The sequence below is a fragment of the Diabrotica undecimpunctata genome, chromosome 5 (genome assembly GCF_040954645.1).
Source record: "Diabrotica undecimpunctata isolate CICGRU chromosome 5, icDiaUnde3, whole genome shotgun sequence".
Lineage (NCBI taxonomy): Eukaryota > Metazoa > Arthropoda > Insecta > Coleoptera > Chrysomelidae > Diabrotica > Diabrotica undecimpunctata.
In genome coordinates, this window is record NC_092807.1 from 92,513,569 (window position 1) to 92,540,034 (window position 26,466).

Consider the following 26,466-nt stretch of genomic DNA (forward strand, 5'->3'; position numbering starts at 1 on the left):
GTCAAACCAGGCCAACTACATCCTACACATGAGAGAAAACGGTGGCATGGTCACCAAAATGATCCAGAATCCTGCCAGCTTATTACTCACATAACGTTACTAACTCTACTGCTTATTTTCTCGTAGTTTGTACGACTTGTTAGAATTACAAGCCCTATTATAAGTTAAATTATTCTTGAGTACGTTAAAAGTCTTAAAGTTAAAGATGCAGTTAAAAAACTAGGCAAAAATACCATAATGGCATTACAGCAGCTTATAAAAGAAATATGGACACAGAAATTCCTCCCCATAACTTACTACAAAGTAGCCTACGACTCTGTGAATAGACTAGAAATGTTTAAAACAATAAAAGAGTTAGGAATACCAAATCAGTTGGTAAATTTACCAAAACTAACTCTTGAAAAAGTTCTGAAATTGTTTAACATGGCTCTGAAAAAAGTAATACGTATGTCACAAATCACAACCATTAGTTCAATGTATAATAAATCGGTGCAAATTCTTGCCTATGCTGATGATATCAATATTGTTTGGAGAACGAAAAACGTTGTTCGAGAGGTATGTAGCATTAAAAGAATCAGGTACAAAAATGGGTTTAATAATAAACACCAACAAAACGAAGTATATGAAAATAAGCACACAAACACAAATCCTACGACCACTTGTTATAGAAAACGACGTCATCGAAGCAGTAAACGGATTTCTATAAGTGGGAGCGCGTCTTAATACTGACAAAAATACTAAGGCAGTGATAAACCGCAGAATTTTCACGACCAACAGATGCTATCTTGAGCTCAGTCTTCTTCTTAAATTTACAATTATATCAAGAAATACAAAAATAAAACTCTACAAAACAATATTACGCCCAGTCCTAACATATGGTTCAGAGACCTGGACTCTAACAAAAAGTAATGAAAACATGTTAGGATGTTTCAAAAGAAAAGTACTAAGGCGAATCTATGGAGCAGTGAATGACGATAGAGTGTGGAGAAGACGATACAATTTCGAACTTTATAGAATATACCAGGAACCAGATATCGTTACACATCTTAAGATAGGAGGTCTGAGGTGAATATAGCATGTAATGCGGACGAAACAAAATGACCCAGCTAAGGAAAAGCCCCTTGATAAACTCATTGGTCAGAGAAGAAAAGGAAGATCCAGAACAAGGTTGCTTGATAACATTGATCAAGACATGAGAAATATGGGAATACAAGCTCGGCGAAGGAAGACGCTGGATAGGGACGACTGGAGAGAAATTCTTAAGGAGGCTAGGACCCACGGAGGGTTATAAAGCCAAAATGATGATTATGATAATGATTATAAGATAATTATAGTCTTATAATCTGCTTTCCATAGCATATATTTCAAAAAATGTTTTTACTACGTTAAAGAAAAAAAGAATATAATAAAACTACAAAGATAGAAAAAGCTAAATCAATGGTATAGTCTCGGTGGACAATAAAGATATCGAATCGGTAGGCAGTTAAGGTTAATCACAGTTAATTTAAGATCTCTAACTAACTGCTGACTGAAAATTCATTACGTTTTATACTCGATAATTTATTGTTTTAGTGGATTTCCAAAGGATTGGTATATTTTCAGGTCAAGCAGTCAATGCGCTATATACTTGCACTTATGAGATGCGGTCGGAATTTTTATTGATCGGAAACTTAGGTTTTAGTTTTTGTGTATTGGTTATAGTGTCTACATTAATGCTTTTCTCTACAGACTGCTGTCATGTACTTCGGTTTTCTAGTCCAATCGCCACTAGCTTACTTTTTTCATGAATTTTCTAATCAAATATTTAGTAACGTCAATACGTCACATCTTTAACCCAGATATTACTACCGTCCTTTTAAAAGGCAGTGTAAATTATGCGTAATTTAGGTTAGTACAGCTACCAACTGAGAGATGGCTCTAGATGGAGTGTTTTTAAGAGCCAGCATTCGACAAGTTTTAACGATTTTAGTGCGCGCACATGCTGTAATTGTAAGGTTATCTGTGTAAATTGCCAGGTTTCGGACTACAAAATGAATGCTTATAATTGGAGGTAAGTCTAGAAATAAAAAACTGTTATTTCACGGCATTGGCATGTGGATTATTGTATAATAGGGACTTATGTACGTATATTCTTGGCTCGAATAGTTGTCACGTTGTTTCAAAGGCTCGCCGCTTGGGATTTCATTTTGTTCTTTTAAAAGGACGGTAGTAATTAATACTACCAACGTGCGTATTGTTTCAGGAGGCCTCTCAAATTGCATGAGCTATTAGAAGAGCTTGATTCTGATGAAATCCCTGTCCCTCCAGATGGTTTGATCATATTTCCCCCAGAAAATGCCAATGATGATGTCACCGATTGCGACTCCGGCGATGAAGAACTAACTACAATAAATAATTTACTGGGTAGTCAGTTTAGAAACGATGTAGACTTGTTTTTGACAACGCGACTGAATTACCACAAGATTCTGTGAATTCCAGCCTACCAGAAGAAGATTCGGATGATGACAATATACCATTGGCTTTGTTTCTTTCCAAGGAAAAGCTGCCCCATCAATTAGAGAAGAGAATATCTGCACACTGGATTCAAGAAGACTTGTATCAACACCCTGATTGTACTTACTGGAAAACTCAATTTGGACCGAAAATGACTCAGTCGCCGATGGAAATTTTCAATTTGTTTTTTGATGATGAAGTCATCAATTTGGTTACCGAATACACTAACATCTACGCAGGACAAAGAAATCTTTTGAACGACATTACTCAAAATGAGATTCGATGTTTTATAGGCGTTCTTGTATTGAGTGGTTATGTGGTTGTGCCGAAAAGGTACATGTACTGGGAAAATCGTGACGATTCGCACAATGCAATGGTGGTAGCTGCTATATCTAGGGATAGATTTTCCCACATAATGAAAGTTTTGCATGTTTGCAATAACTTGTCATTAGATAAATTTGATAGATTTGCCAAGATGCGACCCCTGTTCGACGTAATAAACGAAAAATTTATACAATTTTCCCCTTTAGAACAACATCACAGCATAGATGAGGCAATGGTTCCGTATTTTGGTCGCCATCCCACAAAACAATTCATCAGGGGAAAACCAATCCGTTGGGGTACAAAATGTGGGTAGGAGCCCTTTGTCTGGGATACATAGTTTGGTTTTCTCCTTACCAAGGTAATTCCACTACAATACCTGAAAAATATAAAATCCTTGGATTGGGTGCATCAGTAGTTCTATCCTATGCAGACAGATTAAATGGAGTATGGCCTCAAAGGCGATTCCATCTTATTTTTGATAATTATTTTACTTCTATTCATTTACTGCATGAGCTAAAACAAAGAGGCATATTTGGTACAGGCACTGTAAGGGAAAATCGCACCATGAAATGCCCTTTACCCTGTTCATCTATTATGAAAAAAACTGAACGTGGTAAATACGAGTATCGTCTTGATAAAAATACAGGAATAGTGGTTTGCCGCTGGCATGATAATAATATCGTTTTTATTGCTTCCAATTTTGTACCAGTAATGCCTTGCTTCTCTGTAAAGAGATTTTCACAAGCAGAGAAAAAACATATTCAAGTTCCTCAACCAAATATTGTTAGAATATACAATAACTTCATGGGTGGTGTTGATCGCAGTGACCAGAATATCAGTTTATATCGAGTGTCCATAAAAGGAAAGAAATGGTATTTTCCCCTTTTTGCTCATTGCGTTGATATGGCTATTCAAAATGCGTGGCAGATTCACAAAACTCAAGACGGTAAACTGGATCAACTTGAATTTAGTAGATCTATTGCAACTAATATTTTGGAAACTTTTGAAAAAAAAACAAAACGCAGAACTTCTAAGCGGAATTCGAATTCGGTAGCCAATTCAAGATATGACGGTATCAACCACTTGGTTCTTTATCAAGAAAAGCAATCGCGATGTGGATATTGTCACAAAAAAGTCCAGTTTTTGTGTGAAAAGTGCAAAATACCTTTACATCCAAAATTTTGTTTTAAATCCTTTTATTCTTTGTAAATTGATACTAATAAAATATATATGATATCTGGTACCGTATATTACTACCGTCCTTTTAAAAGAACATGTCAAAACTTGACAGGTATCGTCATAAAAAAATATATGATTGTGTTTTTTGGTTCCATATGCTATAATTTCCATGAAAATTCGAAATTAATTCAAAATGTTAACAATAAAAGTTTCAGTAATATCTGGGTTAACAAAAACAATTGGTCGTATGAAAATAATGAGTTATAAAATATAGATTTACCTAATTTGTACCATAGATGTACTAGATTTCTTGTAATATATATATATATATATATATATATATATATATATATATATATATACTGAGGTACACTCGAAGAGTGATGGGTTTTTCGGTCAAAGTGGAGAAATAAAAGACAAAGAAGGTGGCTACTTCATCTATTTATTGAAGACGTTTCGCTTTCTGTTTAGAAAGCATCATCAGTTCAACAATGTGAAAAAACCAAACATCCAAAGAGAAGTTAAAACATGTGTGTTACCTCAAAAAGACATGTAGCAGTCAATGATATTAAATTTGTAAAAAAGCTTCCGATAATGGAACATTCAGAGATAAAGTTGTATAAACAATTAATTGAAACTAGGTACAGTTTACAAATTAACAAACTTAGCACAGCAAAAGAACATGTGATAATAATACATGTATATAAAAAATTTGTTATAAAAAACCTAAGTAAAAAACATTAAAATTGATGTGTAAAGAACTAGAAAGATCATGAGATGCACTTCCAAACATGTATTATCAGTAAAATTTTAATTTGACTTTAGGTAACATTATTAATTAGTTGAGATTAAAATATAATATTTAAAAGTCAAATGAAGTTACCAGTGTTTAGCTTACTGAATGCGGCAGGTAAATGAATTAACAGGTGTAACACCCACGCCAACGTGAAAAGACAATGGCCTTGAGGTCAAAAAGTGACTAATGTCGGTTCTTTTATTAAGAGTATTTAAGTAACTTGAGCCAAATTTATCATGCATTAATTCTACATAATTAGGCTCAATATGATATTTACTCTAAATTGTCCCATTAAGTGTTTGTGATCATATTTTTCATATCTAATAATAAAAATAAATAAAAAAAAAATTGTTTTCTTTCTTTAATTAACTTAGATTTATTAACTTACAATTTTATTAAATATTTTGTCAATATCACATTTACATATATTAAGTAATTGTTTTTGTTGGCTGACTTGTTTAATAAAATCGTTTAATTGAAACTGATTCATAGAATCTTTTTCATTCACAGCTCCAAATGCTATGAACCTTGGACTGTGGAAGTTAAATCAATATTCACCTGTTCGCTGGCTAACCAGTCACAACGTAGATATTATAATATATGATATTTTGGATTGACCTAGCTTGCTTTGTTTTTGAGTTTTGAACCAATCACTGGGGGGAAAATGGTGTTTTTAACCACCTTTTCCTTTCATTTTTTGGCTTTTTGACTTATAATGACAAGTTGTCACCCAAATTTACCATAATCTTTAAATGCACCGCTCTACTACATTAGAGGTTGGTATTTCGCCTTGCTGTTCTGTCACTTTTTGACCTCAAGGCCATTGTCTTTTCACGTTGTTGGCTTGTGTGTTACACCTGTTAATCCATTTAACTGCTGCATTCAGTAAGCTAAACACTGGTAACTTCATTTTACTTTTAAATATTATATTTTAATCTCAACTAATTAATAATGTTACCTAAAGTCAAATTTAAATTTTACTGATAATACATTATTGGAAGTGCATCTCATGATCTTTCTAGTTCTTTACACATCAATTTTAATGTTTTTTACTTAAGTTTTTTATAACAAATTTTTTATATAAATGCATTATTATCACATGTTCTTTTGCTGTGCTAAGTTTGTTAATTTGTAAACTGTACCTAGTTTCAATTAATTGTTTATACAACTTTATTTCTGAATGTTCCATTATCGGAAGCTTTTTTACAAATTTAATATCATTGACTGCTACATGTCTTTTTGAGGTAACACACATGTTTTAACTTTTCTTCGGATGTTTGGTTTTTTCACATTGTTCTTTTTAGATGAACTGATATGATGCTTTCTAAACAGAAAGCGAAATGTCTTCAATAAATAGATGAAGTAGCCACCTTCTTTGTCTTTTATTTCTCCACTTTGACCGAAAAACCCACCACTCTTCGAGTGTACCTTAGTTTATTTTGGATCGAAGGTCGTACTCCTTTTCTCTCTCTCTCTCTCTCTCTCTCTATATATATATATATATATATATATATATATATATATATATATATATATATATATATATATATATATATATATATATATATATATTGTTATGATATGTAAAATCGAGAAAAATATTGGTTTGTTTAAAAATATTTCAAAGTTCAAAAACATTAAAATAATTCAGATAAGTAGGATAATATCCAACAAACATTTCGAATAAGGAAAGTTATTAAATTCTTGGATTACCTGTACTAAACAAAATGTAAGCTTTGCATAAATTATTTCTTTGTTATACTTGAGTGACCCGCATAATTTTAAGTGAAATCCAAAGACAATTGAACCACATTAATGCAGTGATTAGAGACAAATAGAAGAGATTTTAGAAAGAGGTTTTTGTTAGTTTTAAGAATTATAGAAAATATTATTTGTAAATAAGTTTTAGGAAATTTTATAATTATAGGTAAAAATTTGTTTGTTATCGAAATGAAAAAATGGGGGAATTGTGACGAGTTTTGATTGGCGGAGATTGAAAAAGGTGGGATAAGTATGTAGGAAAAAGTTTAGCGAGATTGAGGAGAGAGAAAAGATAATCAGTTGGTTTTCCAAGTCTGTAAGACGAACAGGGATTGTTCTCTGGTGGTTCCCAAGAAGTAGCAAGCAGTAGTGTTGAATGTTAGTGAGTTTTTGTGGAGTTAGTGTATCTGACAGAAGCTGAAGCAGCAAAATATTGTAAGTCATATTTTCCTACTTATATTCCAAGAGTCATTGTTCAGGCCAACGAGAGATTCAGTTTATCGTAAAGAGAAGATATTCCAAGAGTCAATTTTTCACTCGGGCCAACGAGAGATTCAGTTTATCGAGAGGAGAAAGGCTATCATAATTTGAATGATTGTTGCTTTTGAAGGAGATCATTAAGGACGATATACTTGCAACAATCTGTTGTAAGATTGCTGATTACATAGGGAGCGGTTGAGAGGAGATAATACAGTCTACAAGGAACAAGGATTTGGACCACTCATCATCAGAGAGAGATATTTTTGTTTTCTGCAGTTTTTTTCTTTTATTGATAACACAATTTTTACACGTAATTTAGAAAGGATATAAATATTTTGATTAGGAGAGGTAGAATAGTTTGGGATTTTGAGTTTTCAATTAATATTGTTTGTACCATTAATTTTGATTGTTCACGTACGGAGAACAAAATTTTGAGAATCCTTATATGAGATTTGTTTATTGAAAACTTTTGAGTGTGAATTATTTCATTATTTTTATTTCAATATATAGTGTTAGATCATATGTGTTTTTTATTATTCCGGTATTCTCTGGACCTTACCTTTCACATGTAATAGCATAGATATTGAAGCACGAATTTAACCCTGAGATAAAAGAATTAAAAATTGTGATAGAGTCATAATCATATCATTTAAATAATTTTAATTAATCAAAAAAATTAATTAGCTAATTATTGCTTGGCGCACCAAGACTTTAAATATCACAATAACTGGCTTCCAAAACGTGGGGCTTGAAAATATCGCAGTTTTACATTTGAAGGAAGGGAAAGAGATCTGGAATAAGTACAGGTGATCCAGAGATAAAAACATATAACATTGAGGGAATTTGAATTTGAAAGTATTTTGACAATTTTTCCAGGGAATATAAATTTGATTTATTGTTTGATCGTAGTTAGTGGATATTTACTGCTATTGAATTATTTGATTTTATTTTCTTTACCAATCGTACATTTGATATTTATTTTGAATTATTTGAATTTTACTGATTGCATATTTGATATTTGTCGTGAAAATTTAATACATTTGGGGAGAAATATTGTCGTGTTCTGAAACATATAGAGTGTTGTAAAATTTCACATTTGGCGGGGACAAAAACAGTAACGAAAAGAAACAACATGTCGACCACAAGGAGTCAAAGTAAAACGCAAGAAAGGAAAGAGGATAAGATAGAAGAGGAAACAATTATTGATGAAGGATCGGATAATGAAGAAAATGCCACAATAATGGAGGAAAGAAAAGAAACAGGGATGCTGGAAAAATTATTAGCAATGATGCAAATACAGACACAAACAATAGAGAGAAACCAACAAGAAATATCACTAAAAATGGATAGAAATCAACAAGAAACAAAACAAACAATAGAACTAAATAACAGAAATATAGAGCAGCGTTTGGAAAACTATGAACAAAAATTAGAAGAAAATGATAGAAAAATGGAAAAGCGTTTGGACAAATATGAAAATGAGGAAAAAGTCTGTTTAGAAAAAGTCAGAGAAGAAACAGAGAGAAAACTAGAGATGCAGAGAGAAGAAATAGAAACTAAAATGAAAGATATTAAGACTGTACAGAAAAAGGAATTAGAACAGTTAGAAACAAAATTTGAAATGGCTTTACAAGAAGACAAGAAAGAAATAGAAAAACAAATTGAGGATATCAGAAAACAACGAGAGATGGGAGACAGGAGAGAAGTACTCATCCAAAGTCCGGGTGACATAAAAATACAGTTTGGCGGGGATATTCGGAAAACACACCCAGTACCGTTTGTTAAAAATTTGAAAACCAAATTACAACATATTAGATATTTTGACGATTGCAAAGAAACAATTAGAAACCATTTGAAAGAAGGAGCAGCGTTATGGTATAAAAGCAAGGAAGATAAGTTTGAAAATTGGACAGATTTTGAAAATAAATTTATCAACTATTTCTGGGGGAAAAATAAACAGAGAGAAATCAACCAAGAGCTACAGAATGGAAAATATCACGAAAAAATGGGAATATCTGAAGAAAGATATGCTTTGCAGATATATAACAATTCAAAATATCTAGAATACAAATATTCTACCGAACAGCTGGTAGAAATGATCAGCAGACATTTTGAGGAAACGTTGGAAGATCACGTGATTTTGAGAAACTATCAAGATATTGATAGTTTGTGCCAATTCCTTCAATTAAAAGAAGCGAAAAGAAAAGAAATGAGAAATAGAAGACAACATGACCAATATAATGGACCGGAAAGAAGGTATTCATCAAATTATGACCAGAGAAACCGACATCCCAGATCAACAAACGAATATAGGCCGAGAAATTACAATAATTACAATAGACAACAAAATTACGATAACCGGAATGATACACAAAATAGAACAAATGAAAATCACAACAGGAATAGAGATGCACAAAATCCTCCGAATAGGAATACGAACGAACAAAGGGACGATAGAAATAATCAGAGATTCCAACGACAAAACAGAAGAGAGATGAATCATGTGGCAATAGAAAAGGAGGAAGAAGAAGTATTCAATGAATCCAGACAGGATTTTCAATAAGGCATCCACTAAACAAAAGTAAAAAACTCTCCGGTATATTTTGTCACCCGAGAGAGTTTATACAGTTGGCGGGAAACGAAAAACAAAATTCTAATTCCAGTCTAATTTTTTTAGATGCATCTATAAAACATAAAGCGATTAAAATTCTGATTGATTCTGAATCGGAAATTTCGTTAATCAATAAAAAACTAGTAAAAGAATTAAATATGGACAGATTTGTGTATAAGATTCCGAGGGTTGCTTTAGTGGGTGCAAATAATAAAAAATTGACGACAGTAAACGAAGGTTTAGGAGTACGGATCAGAGTGGGAGACCAATTCTATATTATGCAATGTGTGGTGATCGAAGATCTAAATCATGATATGATAGCGGGAATTGATGAATTGAGTGAAAAACATATCACCATCAATTTTTCGGAAAATCAACTGGAAATCAGAGCAGAACCAGACAACATAGAAGAAGAAAAGGAAACAGATAGGAGAAAATTTTCTGAAAGGATAAATGGACAAGAAAAACATAAAGAAATCAATATGACGGTAGAGGATAAATCGAAAGCTCAAGAAAAAAATCAATCCGAAGAGGAAAAGAGAATAAAAAAAAAGAAGAAGAGTTCGAAAAGAAAGCAGGAAAAAAAGGAAGTTATAAGCAGAAAAATGGAAGGAGCCGAAACATGGTGCTCGGAATACCAGATAGAAATTAAAGATAAAGAAAAAATAGAAGAAGAAATAACGGAAGAGGACAGAGAAGAAATGGCAATTATGGACGAGAATCCAGAATTTTGTGAAGAAGTAATACGGACAGTGAACACATGTGAACAAACTGAGGATGAAAGAAAAATAATATGTGGAGAAAACATGGAGAAGGAAATAGAGAAGATTTTAGAAAATTATGGAGATCTTATTAATGAAGAAAGCCGAGTGGCTAAAAATTATGAACATTCTTTTAAAGTTAAAAACTTAGAAAATTTTAAATCGAAAACATATCCAATCCCGTATAAATACAGGCAAAGCGTCGGACAGGAAATTGAAAATATGATCAAAGACAAGGTGATCGAAAGATGTGACTCTCCATATATCAACCCGATAGTATGCGTAAAAAAATCAAATGGTGATTTGCGATTATGTTTAGATGCAAGAAACATTAATTCGCACACAATCGCGCAATACGAAGCGCCCTTGAACATAGAAGCCATTTTTGGACGAATCACAGGATCACACATTTTCTCCAAAATCGATTTGAAACACAGTTTTTGGTTAATACCTTTGGCAGAAAAGTGTCGAAATTATACCGCTTTTTCTATCGACGGAGTGGTGTACCGATTTAGGGTAGTACCATTTGGACTACAAAGTGCATGCGCTGCTTTGGTTCGCGCATTACACACAATTTTAAATAGGCATGGAGAATTTGTTGTACATTACATAGATGATTTATTAATTTTCTCACCGGATATAACAAGCCATCTACGACATATTCATACTGTTCTCGAAGAACTTGATCAAGCCGGATTAAAATTAAATATTCAAAAGTGTCAGTTTTTCCAAAAAGAGGTATTGTATTTAGGATTCAAATTAGACACAAAAGGGATTAGTCTTGCAGAAGATAGAATTGAAGTCATAAACAACTACCCTAGGCCAACCAATTTAAAAACTTTGCGGGGATTTTTAGGAATGGTAAACTATTTCAAAAAGCTGATACCAGACCTCAGTACAAAAGAAATACCGCTAATAGCATTACTTAAGAAAAATGTCAGATGGAAATGGGGAACGGAACAAGAAATCGCTTTCAAAAATTTAAAAGGAGCGTTTTCCACAGCTGTAAGAGTGCACCACCCAAGATATGAGCAACCTTTCATTCTCAGGACCGATGCTTCCATAAAAAAATTTGCAGGGGTGTTATCACAGATACAAGACGATATAGAGGTGCCAATATGTTTTGTTTCCCGTGTAACCAAAACGTATGAGAGAAAATACAGCGTTACTGAATTAGAGTTTGCCAGTGTGTTATTTTGTGTAAACAAATTACGTTTTTACCTACTTGGGGCAAGATTCACCATTGAAACGGACCATGCAGCGTTGATACACATAATGAAAAATAGGTTGGTAAATAATAGAATTCATAGGGGCATTCTTTTACTCCAAGAATATGATTTTGAATTTAAATATATCAAAGGATTGGACAATATTTTGGCTGATGCGTTGACGAGAGATGAACAATTCCGCAAAGAGGATCACAAAACTCTCCACGTAGGCATGAACATAATGAGAGAAGAAGCAGGCTTATTTTCTTTGGCCAAAATCAGAAAAAATCAGGAAGAATTGAATGAAAGAGAAAAGCAAAGGGCTGAACAAGAAAATAACCTATATTTTAAGAGGGTCGATGGTAAAGAACTCTATGTAATCACGGAGCAAATGGCAAAAGAAGTTTTTTTAAAGTTACACTGTGACAACGGACATATTGGAAGTAGAAAGGTGTGGCTTATGTTCAGGGAAAACTACATTTGTCGACAGGACTATACAATAGCCAAAGAGATGACTCGACATTGTGTGACATGCCAAAAGTGTAAAAGTAGGAACTTTAAAAATGAAAACGTCACAAAAAACGTCGTAGCTCGGAAGAAACTGGATATTGTTGCTATTGATATGTTGAGCGATTTGATACCAACAACTCAAAGGAATAAACACATATTAGTTATGGTGGATCTTTTCTCAAAATATGTTAAATTGTACGCATGCAGAACCACAAAAGGAATTGAAATACTTAGGAAGATAGACAATTTTATAGAAACGGTGGGAAGACCAGACAATATTTTATTGGACAATGCGACATATTTTAGGAACGAACGTTTTAAAAGGGAATTAAGAGAGAGGGGCATCGATACAAAATTTATAAGCATCCGTCATCCACAGAGCAACCCATCGGAGCGTTTTATACAAGAAGTCACAAAATTTCTACGAATTGCCGCGGAAGAACATCATCGACATTGGGACAGAAAAGTGTTTGAGATCGAGACCTATTTGAATTGTGCTCCAAATACGGTTACCAAAGAGACGCCTTTATATATAATGAAAGGAACAATGCCTACAAGACCGTGGGAAGACACCGCCCCCAGACAATACGAAGAAGTAATCGAGTTGGTTCAAAGAAGATTGAGACGAAGTGGAGAGAAATATCTCCAAAGACAAGAGAGAACCCGAAGAAGAAGGCCGATCAAATTCCAGAAAGGAGATAAAGTCTTAGTGAAGGCACTGAGGGTATCGAATTTACAAAATGGGATTTGTGCTAAATTGATGCCGATATTTGAAGGTCCATATAGGGTCAATACGGAAAATGGGGTAAATAGTTATGAATTAGCGCACATAGAGACAGGAAATATACGGGGTATTTTTAACATTCACGACATCTATCAATATCATGAATAGATTTTAATAACATAGTGAAATAATTTGATCCTAGAAAACTTTTGTCATTTTTAAAATTTAACAAAGAGTTTTCGGCAGATCAAATGGCGGGGATTTGTTATGATATGTAAAATCGAGAAAAATATTGGTTTGTTTAAAAATATTTCAAAGTTCACAAACATTAAAATAATTCAGATAAGTAGGATAATATCCAACAAACATTTCGAAGAAGGAAAGTTATTAAATTCTTGGATTACCTGTACTAAACAAAATGTAAGCTTTGCATAAATTATTTCTTTGTTATACTTGAGTGACCCGCATAATTTTAAGTGAAATCCAAAGACAATTGAACCACATTAATGCAGTGATTAGAGACAAATAGAAGAGATTTTAGAAAGAGGTTTTTGTTAGTTTTAAGAATTATAGAAAATATTATTTGTAAATAAGTTTTAGGAAATTTTATAATTATAGGTAAAAATTTGTTTGTTATCGAAATGAAAAAATGGGGGAATTGTGACGAGTTTTGATTGGCGGAGATTGAAAAAGGTGGGATAAGTATGTAGGAAAAAGTTTAGCGAGATTGAGGAGAGAGAAAAGATAATCAGTTGGTTTTCCAAGTCTGTAAGACGAACAGGGATTGTTCTCTGGTGGTTCCCAAGAAGTAGCAAGCAGTAGTGTTGAATGTTAGTGAGTTTTTGTGGAGTTAGTGTATCTGACAGAAGCTGAAGCAGCAAAATATTGTAAGTCATATTTTCCTACTTATATTCCAAGAGTCATTGTTCAGGCCAACGAGAGATTCAGTTTATCGTAAAGAGAAGATATTCCAAGAGTCAATTTTTCACTCGGGCCAACGAGAGATTCAGTTTATCGAGAGGAGAAAGGCTATCATAATTTGAATGATTGTTGCTTTTGAAGGAGATCATTAAGGACGATATACTTGCAACAATCTGTTGTAAGATTGCTGATTACATAGGGAGCGGTTGAGGGGAGATAATACAGTCTACAAGGAACAAGGATTTGGACCACTCATCATCAGAGAGAGATATTTTTGTTTTCTGCAGTTTTTTTCTTTTATTGATAACACAATTTTTACACTTAATTTAGAAAGGATATAAATATTTTGATTAGGAGAGTTAGAATAGTTTGGGATTTTGAGTTTTCAATTAATATTGTTTGTACCATTAATTTTGATTGTTCACGTACGGAGAACAAAATTTTGAGAATCCTTATATGAGATTTGTTTATTGAAAACTTTTGAGTGTGAATTATTTCATTATTTTTATTTCAATATATAGTGTTAGATCATATGTGTTTTTTATTATTCCGGTATTCTCTGGACCTTACCTTTCACATGTAATAGCATAGATATTGAAGCACGAATTTAACCCTGAGATAAAAGAATTAAAAATTGTGATAGAGTCATAATCATATCATTTAAATAATTTTAATTAATCAAAAAAATTAATTAGCTAATTATTGCTTGGCGCACCAAGACTTTAAATATCACAATAATATATATATATATATATATATATATATATATATATATATATATATATATATATATATATATATATATATATAGATATATAAGAAATACTGGATATTATTGACTGTCGATATAAACAAATATAATATATATATATATATATATATATATATATATATATATATATATATATATATATATATATATATATATATATATATATAGCTGTTTTAAAGAGCACAAACTATTAATTTCTTCATCACGAAATAACGTTTACATAGTAATTCACATTCCCTCTATATTTATTTTAGATCCAAATTGGTTATGGCTCTCCTGATACAAGTTGGGACTGTGGAGGTACATTAATTAGTGAGAATTTCATTTTAACTGCTGCCCATTGCTTGCGCGGTGGCAAGTAAGTATAAAAAACTTAGTTCAGTAGTTCGGGTTAGAAAAAATTTTTCAAAGTTCGCCTTAAATTGTTTTTTATACCACAAAATAGTATTTTTGTCATTGAAGTAATGTTGAAAGATCACACTTTTAATCACAGGTAGATCGAGACATTGTGGTCGTTATTTTCACTCATCTACATATATGATTGCGTAGAACTTACGCATTTATTATTATGTGCAATGTTATTAAAAATCATATTCCTTTAAAAGGTCTGTAAGGTGTGAGAAGTGACGCGTCATGTACTAAATATTGTCACTGCTACTACTTCAGACTGCTAGAAAGAGTCCATGATGAACTCAGTCCGCAACAAATATCTGCCTTTATCTGTTATCCAGCTCATTTTAAACTTGTTTAGTACTATTCAGTCAGTAAAACTAAATCTTATTCGGTGTTGGCAGCATTCTGGGATACCTGAGTAAAGTTAGTTTAGTAATGCCTAATAACGGAAACCATCGCATCGTATCCTCGCCTAGACCATAGCACTGACAGTGAACGCTCGCGTTTAAAATAATGCATTTATTTTACCTATCGATCGATAATCGATAAATTTAAATGCGAGCGTTCACTGTCTCTAGGCGAGGATACGAGATACGTACCCTTAGTGGGCGCTCATAACGAGGCGCCGACCCTCGCTCCGACCATAGGATCATACCATACCATACAAATCCATTATTTTAGGCTGATTGACTTTAACACTCTTACTAGGTAAATTTTTTATAAATAACACCTACGTTATTGTTAATATTTATTCACAACACTTCTTGTTTATTAACGGCTTCGTACACTTTTTTAAAATATTTCTACTTCATTTATGTATTATCTCACTGCTCTTTCGAAGATATAGTATCTAACTATCCAGGTTTATGCCCTACGAACCATCACAAGTCTTTTATTCTTACCGTTAACGACAACTGCATATATTAGTATATAATTTAAGAACTATTTCATGAGAATAAAAATTTTTAAAGCTCCAAAATACTTTTTATTAGTATTAGTATCATTTTCTTTGCCTTTGGCTCTGTGGTGCGTTGGCTTCCTTAATTATATACTCCATAAATTTCTATCTTGTGTCATCATACTACAATTCCTTGTAACCGACATGTCGTATTTAAGCGTCCCTCCTTGGTCTTATTTAATCTTACTCTCCTACTCCCTTAACATGCCCGAACAAATCTGAACCTATTGTGATGTTTTATTTTAAATTTTTATTTACAATTATTTTAATTTACTTACAGTCTTTTCACTGTAAGTAAATTAAAATAATTGAAAATAAAAGACACTAAAAATTCAATTAATAATATTTATTGCTTAAGGCTACATCAAAATTTATTAAACTGTCTAATTACTTTTTTACTTTTGCCGTGGCTTGTTAAGATCCTTTTCGTAAACTAGTTTTTTTTTAAATACTTACAATGAAGTAAAAATTTTCAACAATAAAGTAAAAACTTCCTTTGTAAAAAGGTATAATACTTTGTTTTTATAATTTTTAAAATAAAAAAAAATACAACAAGACTCTTCACCTGCAGAAATAACGAACACCCCTACGAAGATATGGACTTCACAGAACAAGTAGAAAACATAGCCAGAAGACTAAAAAAGAAAAAAGGGAAGAATTGGACTCGTACACACCTCCCCTGAAGAAATCAAGGGCTTAATAAAGATGTCAAATGCGAAAAAAGCACCAGATCCGGACAACATCACAAACAGAGCCCTCAAAAACCTACCGGCGAAAGCAATAGTATACATCACAAATATCATAAACAGTATACTAAAGTTAAGATACTTCCCGGACAGATGGAATGAAGCTCACGTGATTATAATAGCAAAACCGGGAAAAAACGGTACTTTTCCACAAAACTACAGACCTATTAGCCTACTATCATCATTAAGCAAAATAGCAGAAAGGGTCATACTAACTAAAATCAATGAAGAATCACAAGCTATGGGATCTACTCCAGAGGCTCAATTCGGATTTAGGACCGAACACTCCTGCGAACTGCAGGTTCTAAGGCTGACAGAATTCATCACCAAAGGCTTTAACTAAAAGTTGTATACAGCAACGGCGTTCCTCGACGTGAGTAAAGCTTTTGATAGAGTATCTGCTCTATAAAATGAGCAACCTAGGGTACAGTCAGGCGATGACATGTCTCCTTGCATCATACCTAGCTAACAGAAGGTTCAGAGTTTGAATAGGACCAACCCTATCCAAGCTCGGAGCCCTGGAAGCTGATGTGCCTCAGGGAGCGGTGCTATCGCCGTACTTATACACTATTTACACAGCTGATACTCCAACAGATCCCAGAACACTGGTTAGTCTGTATGCGGACGACACAGCCATAGCAGGTAGCAGTAGAGATCCTAACCTAGCTGCCAGCCACCTGCAAAGTGCTCTGAATAGATTCCAGAGATGGTGACTAAAGAAGTCAACTCTCTTCGCTAATAGGCAGAAAGAGCAAACTTCGTTTTAAAACAAAAATGAGAGAAGCTAACAGCATAATACCACCTTTACTAACATATTCATCTGCCGCATGGGGACATACATGCAAGAGCAACAGAAAAAAGATCCAAACAGCCCAAAACTGTATGATCAGAGAAGCCCTAAATGTACCTAAACATGTCCCATTGAGATACCTATTCAGAGACTCTGGTCAGAAAAGGATACTAAGGACAGTGGACGAAAGAGCACGCGACATTTTTAATGGACTCAGAAATCACCCCAATAGAATACTTAGAGAGTTGACAGATTACAATGTAAACACAAGAACGGTGCATAGATGGCCGAAACAACAACTTACTGGATATAGGGAAGAAGAATAGATGAAGAAATGAGATAGCCACAGAGCAGTTAAAAGAGAACATTTAGACAGTGAGAACAAAAAAAATGAGGCAGAATTGCTGCAACCAATCAAGAGATGGTTGGCTGGATGAGTTTGGATGGTTGTAGCAATTCAGCCGCAGCCTGGCATAACTAAAACGATAGTATATAAGAACAATATACACCGGGGTGTGTGAGGGCAATATACACCTAGGAATGCACACCCCAACACAAGCACACTTAGTAGTAGTTTAGATTAGACAAAAAAATAAAACCCAAAAAAACATATACACGGGATGTGTGAGAGCAGTATACACTTGAGAATGCACACTCCATAATTGAGGTAGATTTAGTAGTAGTTTAAGTATAAAAAAAACCAAAAAAAAATCCGCTCACTGTGTAAATTAAAACCAAATCCTATCAAACCGAGAACATCAAGCGAATACTGTTTCTAACATAACTAAATAGTTATATAGTTATAAAAGGTCTGTCAGACCTTTTATAACAAGCCGCTTAGGCATAGGCCCCTCAGGCAGATCGTTTGCAGATCTTAACGCGAAATCCGAGCACCGAGGTCATGTGCGGCATGAGAACAAATTTATTTTTGCCAATTCGGCGGCTGAGTGAACGAGCACACACATTTTTCGGACAGAGAGTCATCAGCCCAGGCTGGTGGCTCTCTGTTCGAAGCATACGCTTTTTCTTTTCTTTAGGGACATTAAGTCCCGATGTCAAATTAAAGTAACTTCAATAGAGTCAGTAAAGTAAATAGGAAGAAAAGCCGATATGTGTGCTACCCCTACAGTTAGGTGGCCTAACCACAGTCATTAAAAACAGAGGGTGTCTGTCCTGTCCCAGGGCACCCCTAAGTAACTTTCAGATCATAAGCCTCCTCACGTAAGTCACACGATGAGGAGGGGTGGAGGAAAAGCCTGGGGGTCAGATAGCCACTGTAGAGGTATTGTTTATATTTGTACTCATGTAGACACAGATAATAACCTCATGTTATAACTCTTCTTTAACTGGTTTTGCCATCTGAATTGTATTTAAAGCCATTGAGTTCGATGGCCAGCAAGAACCAGCAGATCGGTGAAACCAGTCTCTGTTATGCAGTTTATATAAACTAAGTATAAATTTATAATAATTTAATAATATAAATAAAACAATACAAACAAAACTTGTCCAGAAATCACTTTTACACAGTAATAAATGGAAATTAAGCACTAATTATGACTGATAAGGTAAACTGGATTTTAATTGTACTTGCCACATAACTTATTCGTTCGAGTGCTAAAACAGGAAATGAAAGAGGTTTAAAAAACTTAAAATTAGACGACAATTATAATTATATTTATAAAAGTAATGACACAAGATCAATGTTATGAGATTTCACCTAAAGGGAGCATACTGTTTCCCTGCTCAAAAAAGGGGACTACTTTGCCCACTGGGTAAAAATAAATTTAATTATACTTTATTTACTCTTATTATTATTATTATTATTTACCTCTTTAATTTTTAGAGGAGATGCCAAATTTGCCAGGGGAGGTCTTGCAAACCAATCAGACACACATCACATTCAAGTCAGAAATATCATTAAGCTAATAAAACACCCCAGTTACACCTTTGAAAAATATCATGATATAGCTCTTTTAAAAGTTGACAGAAATTTTGATTTTAACACTTTTCTACGTCCAGCATGTCTTTACACTAAAAAAGAATTCCCTGTGAAACACGCTGTAGCTACAGGTTGGGGTTTAACTGAATTCGCTGGAGAAGGAAGCGAAGATTTACAGAAAGTTATTTTGGAGTATTTTACAACGGCACAATGTAACAATACTTATAGGAGAATTATAAATTCAGCTAACACGGAGCTGCCTAATGGAATTATTGAAGATTTTATGATTTGCGCAGGATCTTCAGAGGATAGGAAAGACACCTGTCAGGTAAGTAATAAGAAGGACAGTACTAACACTTTCTTATTATTTTACTTCTTCTCTTTAAGCAATTCTGCTTGCTTACTGGTTATAACACTATCTTGTAAATATTATACACTGCTAGCCAAAAGTCCCCTTCTTCCTCGTATCTTTTGAACGGTTATACTTATAGTAGTAAAATTTGGAGTGAGGAAATAAACGGACGTAGTATTCTCAACTAGTCATAACAAGTGACGTAATAGTTATAGATGACGTTACAGAACTACTGTGACCGATAATTTTAAATGAGATCTTATGGCAAGTTATATCTCGTGTAAAATGTGTTAAAAATAACTATTTAATCTTACTAATTTTGTTTGGGGTTAAGCTGATTTTGATGAATAATGTAATAAAGATTTTAATATCCGCCTCTTGTTATTTCTCAAAAAGTTTTTTGCAAAAGAGTTTATACCTTGAATATTAAGTTTAGTTAATTTTTAACGAGACTTTGAAATGTTTACATACGCAGAATGGTACGCTGCCACTGAATCCAAACTAGCAGCTGTCTTAATAATTGGTGAATGTAGAAACAATTTCCATGCAGCAGAAAGTCTATTTAATAAGAAGTACTCAATTGCCCTATATCGAGGACTTATTTAAGAATGCTTCTTCGGAAGTTTAAAGAAACAGGTAGTGTTCAAGATGACAAACGCTCTGGTCGAGCAACAATTATTGATGACAAAGCAATTGATATAACTTAAAAATTGTAATAAACCTTTTGTCTTTTACTGTCCATGTTGCGTTTATCTGTGGAATTAGTCAAAGACCAGTAGGTACATCGAGTGTTGATAAAAACAAATTTCATTCATAAAAATTTAAATTTTTGCACCGAATTTTACATGGTAACGCGACCGAAGACTAGAATTCTATGAAAATATGTCCAATCAAATTAACCAACAGCCAGATTGTAGCAGTCTGATTGTGACTAGAGTACAGGGTTTAACCATTACATTAATAACATTTTCATTAATGAGTTTTCATAATTCGATGGGCACATCATCTGGTCCAGTAGCTTTGTCGCGTTTTATGTTTTTGATGGCATAGATGACTTCTTCCCGTAATATTAGTGGTCCGCTAATTTTATCTTTCATCATTAAATAGTTTTTGGATCTAATTGTTTCAGTGACACAATCTCTCATTCACATTCTTTTACTCTCTATTATCATTTTAAGGATATTCATTCTTGTGATTTTTATAGAACCTATTATTTCTTTGATATTTTTATGTACATTAAAACTATCATACTTTTTATGCAGATCTTCTTTTTCCTTTATCTGTCGAAGAGCTACCTCTCTTTTGCCTCCCGATTTTTCCTTCTGGTATTTCTCTGAATTTCTCTGTATTTATATTTAGGTCTTTTGCAATATGTTTTTTCGTTCTTCCATAAATTCAAGAATTTCTACTGTAATCCAAGGATTTATTTTTCTTCTCCAAGTGGTTTGAAGGTTTCTTTTCCAACCTACTTAAGGGCATGTTGAATTTTTTCCCATTTTTGGTCAATAGTTAGTCTTTTATTATATTTGCTTTGACTTTCCTTAAGTTCTTATTAATTTTAAATTTGGTTTCCGCTTATATGTTGTCTTGTTTGAGCCGCTTTCTGTGCAGGATTTTCTTGGAGTCAGGGTACTCTAGGGTTAGATGAATTAGTCAAAGAAACTCAATAGAATATATAAGCAGAAGATCAACCAAACTCTAAGAAATAATATGTTACACTTTTCTAGTCCATGCCCATCACATAATAATTCTTTTCTAATCCAAACTTCACATTCAAACATTCACTCTCTATCATCCCTATTCTAAACTCGCTAACCAATCAGAAAATTACTATATCCCGCCCCTCATTGTACATCAGAAAAACCCAAGCATCGCTTCTAAACAAATTTCTTTGAAAATGATAACGGTTTTATCTTATACTTTCTCAATACAAAAACTACCTGGTGGCTTTTGCCTTTACAGCGAAACAAAACAAAAGGCTTTTAAAATATAATATCTACAAATACCGTGAAACAAATATTGTCTATTCACATTTAAGCATTTGCTAATGTTTTTCAGTCCTACAGGATAAAACTCATTATGGATAAACCCACTGCTTAAAACTAACTTATAACAAATATTTACAAATCGATATACAGGGCGTTGTAAATTTATGTGCCCGCGTTCTATAACAAAATACAATATTATTCTATCTTTGATTGATAAAATGAAACATAACAATATATTGTTTTAGGGTGATTCTGGCGGCCCTCTTCAAATTGTTCATGAAGATACAAAAGATGTGAAGTGTATGTATAATATTATAGGAGTTACTTCGTTTGGTGTTGCTTGTGGCATTGGATTAAATCAGCCGGGAGTTTACACAAGAGTCTCTTATTACATAAAGTGGATAGAAGACAATGTATGGTCATAGCAGCAGACTGATTTTTAGTCATTAAGTATATTTTTTATAAGATATCAATTGAGTTTAAAGTAAACAGGGACAACTACCCAAGGAATGATTTTTGCATTGACTGTTGTATATACGTAATATAGATATAAGTTTTTATAAGTGTGTTTTAATTTTATTTATATGTGATGGATTCGACCGTTACTTGGTGGAAATTAATTTTATCTACCAAAAAAACACTGAAAACTTTTGTTTTAAACACTTTTTTGACCACAAAATTAATTATAATTTATTATCACTACAGCTGTTTCGGTAGAGTTGCTTTCTCAAGTGATCTATTTTTGGTATGAGTTTACACATTGTAGTCTTCAACTGGATAAGTTAAGGAGATGAGAACTGAATTGTACCTATATTTTTTAATTTGCTTATTTTCATGGATTCTAATAAAAATATGCTTTATGTCTTTATTTTGAATGTAAAAAATTTGAAATTGGTTATTAAAAGAATAATTATAATCTAGAAAATGAAGTGCGTACGTAGAATCTGTTTTTCTATTATCGAAAGCCCTTTTTTGTATTCTGCTATATGTTTGTTAAAATTTCTACTAGTTTGACCGATGTAAGTTTTGGGCAGTCACCACATGTAAGTTTGTATACACCACTGTTTTTGGCTTTTTCTTTTGGCTTTTGTGGTTCTAAATATATGTATTTGCTTAAGTTGTTATTTGTTCTAAAAGCTGGTGTTGTTTCTTTCTTTTTATGTGTTTGGCCATTTTTGTTGATATCTTGGCTGTTTATGTTTTTTTACCTTACGTTATTTATTGTAATCTGTTATCCCGTGCTTACCTTACTTAAAGGGTGCTTACCCAGTGGTAAGCACCCTTTACCTATATTTAGTTTACATCACCAAATTTTTGACTTTTATACAAATGAGTAACTTCTGTCTAGTTACTAGCGGTGGATAGATTTAGAGGATCCAACCATTTAAGTCTTTTAAGCAGTGCTGATATTAGGAGGTTATTGGCAATTAGATTTCGATGAGATGATAGTCTCTTAAAGTAGTTTGTACACTGACTGACGGTTGTACACTGAGTGACGGGCTTCTTTAACAGTTTTAACATTCAGATTATGATGAATAAAATCATTTGACACATACCACGGGGCATTGCAGATATCACGAAGGACTTTAGGTTGGAATCTTTACAGTCTCTGCATATTTGTGTTACTGCAGATCCCAAGATTTGAATCCCACACTACCATACCCGTCGTAGTATTGCCTTATAGAGAAGAAGTTTTTTTTGGATACCTAAACCTGACTTTCTATTCACAAACCAGTACATTTTCTTATAAATAATGCCCAGTTGTAGTTGTTTGGACCATATATTTTTTCCGAAATTTAGGTGATTATCTATGTGTACATTTGACATCGTTTCTAGCAGGTAGTAATTTTTGGCTTATAAATTCTAGAGAGCAATTCTATCTTTTTTACGTGAAGGTAATGTGAGTCAATATAGTATTATTTACTTTGAAAAACCATAGTTTTAACCAATTATCTAAATGGTTTAAATGGTTTTTGCAAATTTTTGGATGCTAATCTTGAATTCACATGAGTGGCCATTATGACGTTATCATCTGCATATATAGCAATCGTAGTATTATTTGTGGTAGGGGATGTCAGCTTGTACAGTAAATATAGGGTAGGACCGAGTACACTACGTAAAGGGACTCCTATGGCGATCGGATATAGGGGAGTGCAAGGTTCGCAATGATGAAAAAGGATTTATCTCTTAATGTGACTGTAGAGTTTTAGGTATGGGATGAGGTAGCTGTGACTTAATGATTTTGGAAGTTAGACCAGCATGCCAGATCGTGTTAAATGCCTGTGAGACGTCTAGGAAGGCAGCTGTCCTGTAGAACTGGTATTTAAGGGCATCTATAGATGTTCTGAATACTCTATGTATTTTCTCTATGGTACCATGTTTTTGCCTGAAACCAAATTGGTAGTTTCATCAAGATTATATTTCTCTATAGTTATTCTCCAAGAATATAAGTTCAATTCTTATCATGAAAGTCTTTTCAAAAAGGTTTGCGCGAGTTGCTAGAAAACTTATTGCATGGTATGATGGTACCTCATTTAGGTCTTCGCTAGGTTTTGGCATCATAATTAGTTTAGCTATTTTTACATGATAGGAAAGAAACCAGTTTTTATAATAGGTACCTGATACCTTTTCAGGTAAATTTTATAGTATTTAAAACGTAATACGATCATAACTGGGTGCTTTTTTTTATAACGGATGAACTGGTCTGATATGAGGCATCCAGTATATCTAAAATTTTTTGTCATATGCATAAGCTTCTTTCTGATGAGGTTGGCATACAGACCTAAGATGTTCCGCAAAAGTGCTTGCTTTGTGTTCAGCACTACGAGCCCAGCTACCCTCGTCATTTCTTATAGGAGTGTTACGATAAAATATGAGTCCTATTAAAAACGTATTGTAATAAATGTAAATAAATTATATAATTATTAGTGTGAAATAACCTAGTTATATTGTACGTGTTAGAACATTTTTATAATAAATAAAGTTAATAAATTAGACTAATAAACTCAGTACAGGAGTCTTAGTTTGTTGTTGAAATTTCGGCATATAACATATGCGGTCTTTTAATTTAAAATACCCACTGTCTCAGCTATGTCGTGCACCTTCAGTCGGCTATTTGTCGATACGAGATCGTGAATTTTTCTTACGTTATCCTTCCTGGTAGCAATTTTCGTGGTACTCAGGCGAGGCTCACCAAAAACCGAAGTTCGGTTACGTTGAAATACGTTAAACAAATTTTTGACGGTTGCCATCGAAGAAGAAGAAGAGTCGCTGTACACAGCATCCAAGCGCTCTTTAATTTTGCCCTGCAATTTCCCTTCCAAAAACATCAAATCATTGAAAATGTAATACATGATACTAGATTTTTCATGAGATAGTGGTGCTACCAGGCGGTGAGGCTAAGTACTTATCGGATAGCCTTTATGGTCTAGCTCCCCAGAAGTCCCATTATTGTTCTGAATGCACGATTATAATATTTTTACAGTAAACTATATTGAATTAAAATTAGAATAAGAGTAAAATGCCCTTCTAATGATCGGAAACTAAAGCGAGTGTTTAAAAGGGTGGATTTAGAACATTATTATTATATGTGCTTCATATGTATTAGAAAGGTTAATTAATAATAAATAGTACCTATATCAAACATTATTTAATATTTTTAACTATTCTTCCTCTTGATGTGCCTATCCGTTACGAATGTTGGCGATCATCATGGCAATCTTTATCTTATCTGCAGAGAAGCTGCACAGATGTTGTATTGAACTAGATTCTGAGGTTCTTTAACAAAGATGTTCTTCTTCCTGGACCTCGTTTTCCAAATATTTTTCTTGCAGGATGGCTTAAAGGAGAGCAAGCATAATTTCGTATAATATATCCGAAGAATTGTAACTTTCGAGATTTGATGGTGGTCACTACCTCTCGGTTCTTATTCATTCTTCTGAAGACCTCCTCATTTGTGACTCGGTGAGTTCACGGGATCTTAAGTATTCTCCAATATAGCCACATCTCAAATACTTCCAGTTTTCTGCACATATCTTCGTTCAAGGTCCACGATTCAACACCATAAAAAAGGACAGAGAAGACATAGCATCGCAGCGTTCTTACTTTTGTATCAAGAGAGAGGTTGTGACTCTTGAAGAAGGTCCCCATCCGATTGAAGGTGGATCTAGCTTTTCCGATGCGTGCACTAATCTCCTGGTTATTGATCCATTCTTCATTTATTATGGTGCCGAGGTAGTTGTAGTGCGTCACTCTTTCTTTGGGAGATTAGTTGACGTAGAGTTAACCTTCTATTATCCTTTTCTTGCTAATTATCATAAGCTTTGTCTTTTTAACGTTTATATAAAGTTCATATTGTTGACTGTAATACGTGATTTTGTTCATAAGAACTTGTAGGTCTTCTAAGTTGTCCGCAAATAATATAGTGTCATCTGTATATCTGATGTTGTTCGATTTCAGTAAAGATTTCTAATTATTTTCAGATCTTGGTTGTTAATTCCTGCTTCGTTTAGTATTTGCATCATCTTGACGTGATGTACTCGATCAAACGCTTTCTCGTAATCAACCAGACATGTTTATACGTCGCAGTTGACATCTCTGCATCTCTGGTATAAGACGTACCGATTAAACTATATTAGATCAAAATTGCGTGTTATGTATTGTGTATTATGAAGTAGGTATATAATTCTATAATCGTAAACTCTAAATATAAAGTGTCTTAATTCTGAGGACGAGTGCTGTGGGTCATATTGAGCTAGTGT

The 26,466-nt window shown here is 33.4% G+C and overlaps 1 protein-coding gene across 1 annotated transcript in view; it reads left to right on the forward strand.

Moving 5' to 3' along the window:
* The window catches only part of LOC140441458 (trypsin-1-like), a 55,983-nt gene extending 33,714 nt beyond the window's left edge, over positions 1 to 22,269 (forward strand). The window contains exons 4-6 of the mRNA XM_072532193.1: positions 14,795 to 14,898; positions 19,271 to 19,694; positions 21,952 to 22,269. Coding sequence (XP_072388294.1) covers positions 14,795 to 14,898; positions 19,271 to 19,694; positions 21,952 to 22,131 — 708 coding nt within the window. The 3' untranslated portion in view covers positions 22,132 to 22,269. The remainder of the gene's footprint in view (positions 1 to 14,794; positions 14,899 to 19,270; positions 19,695 to 21,951) is intronic.
* Positions 22,270 to 26,466: the final 4,197 nt, after the last annotated feature.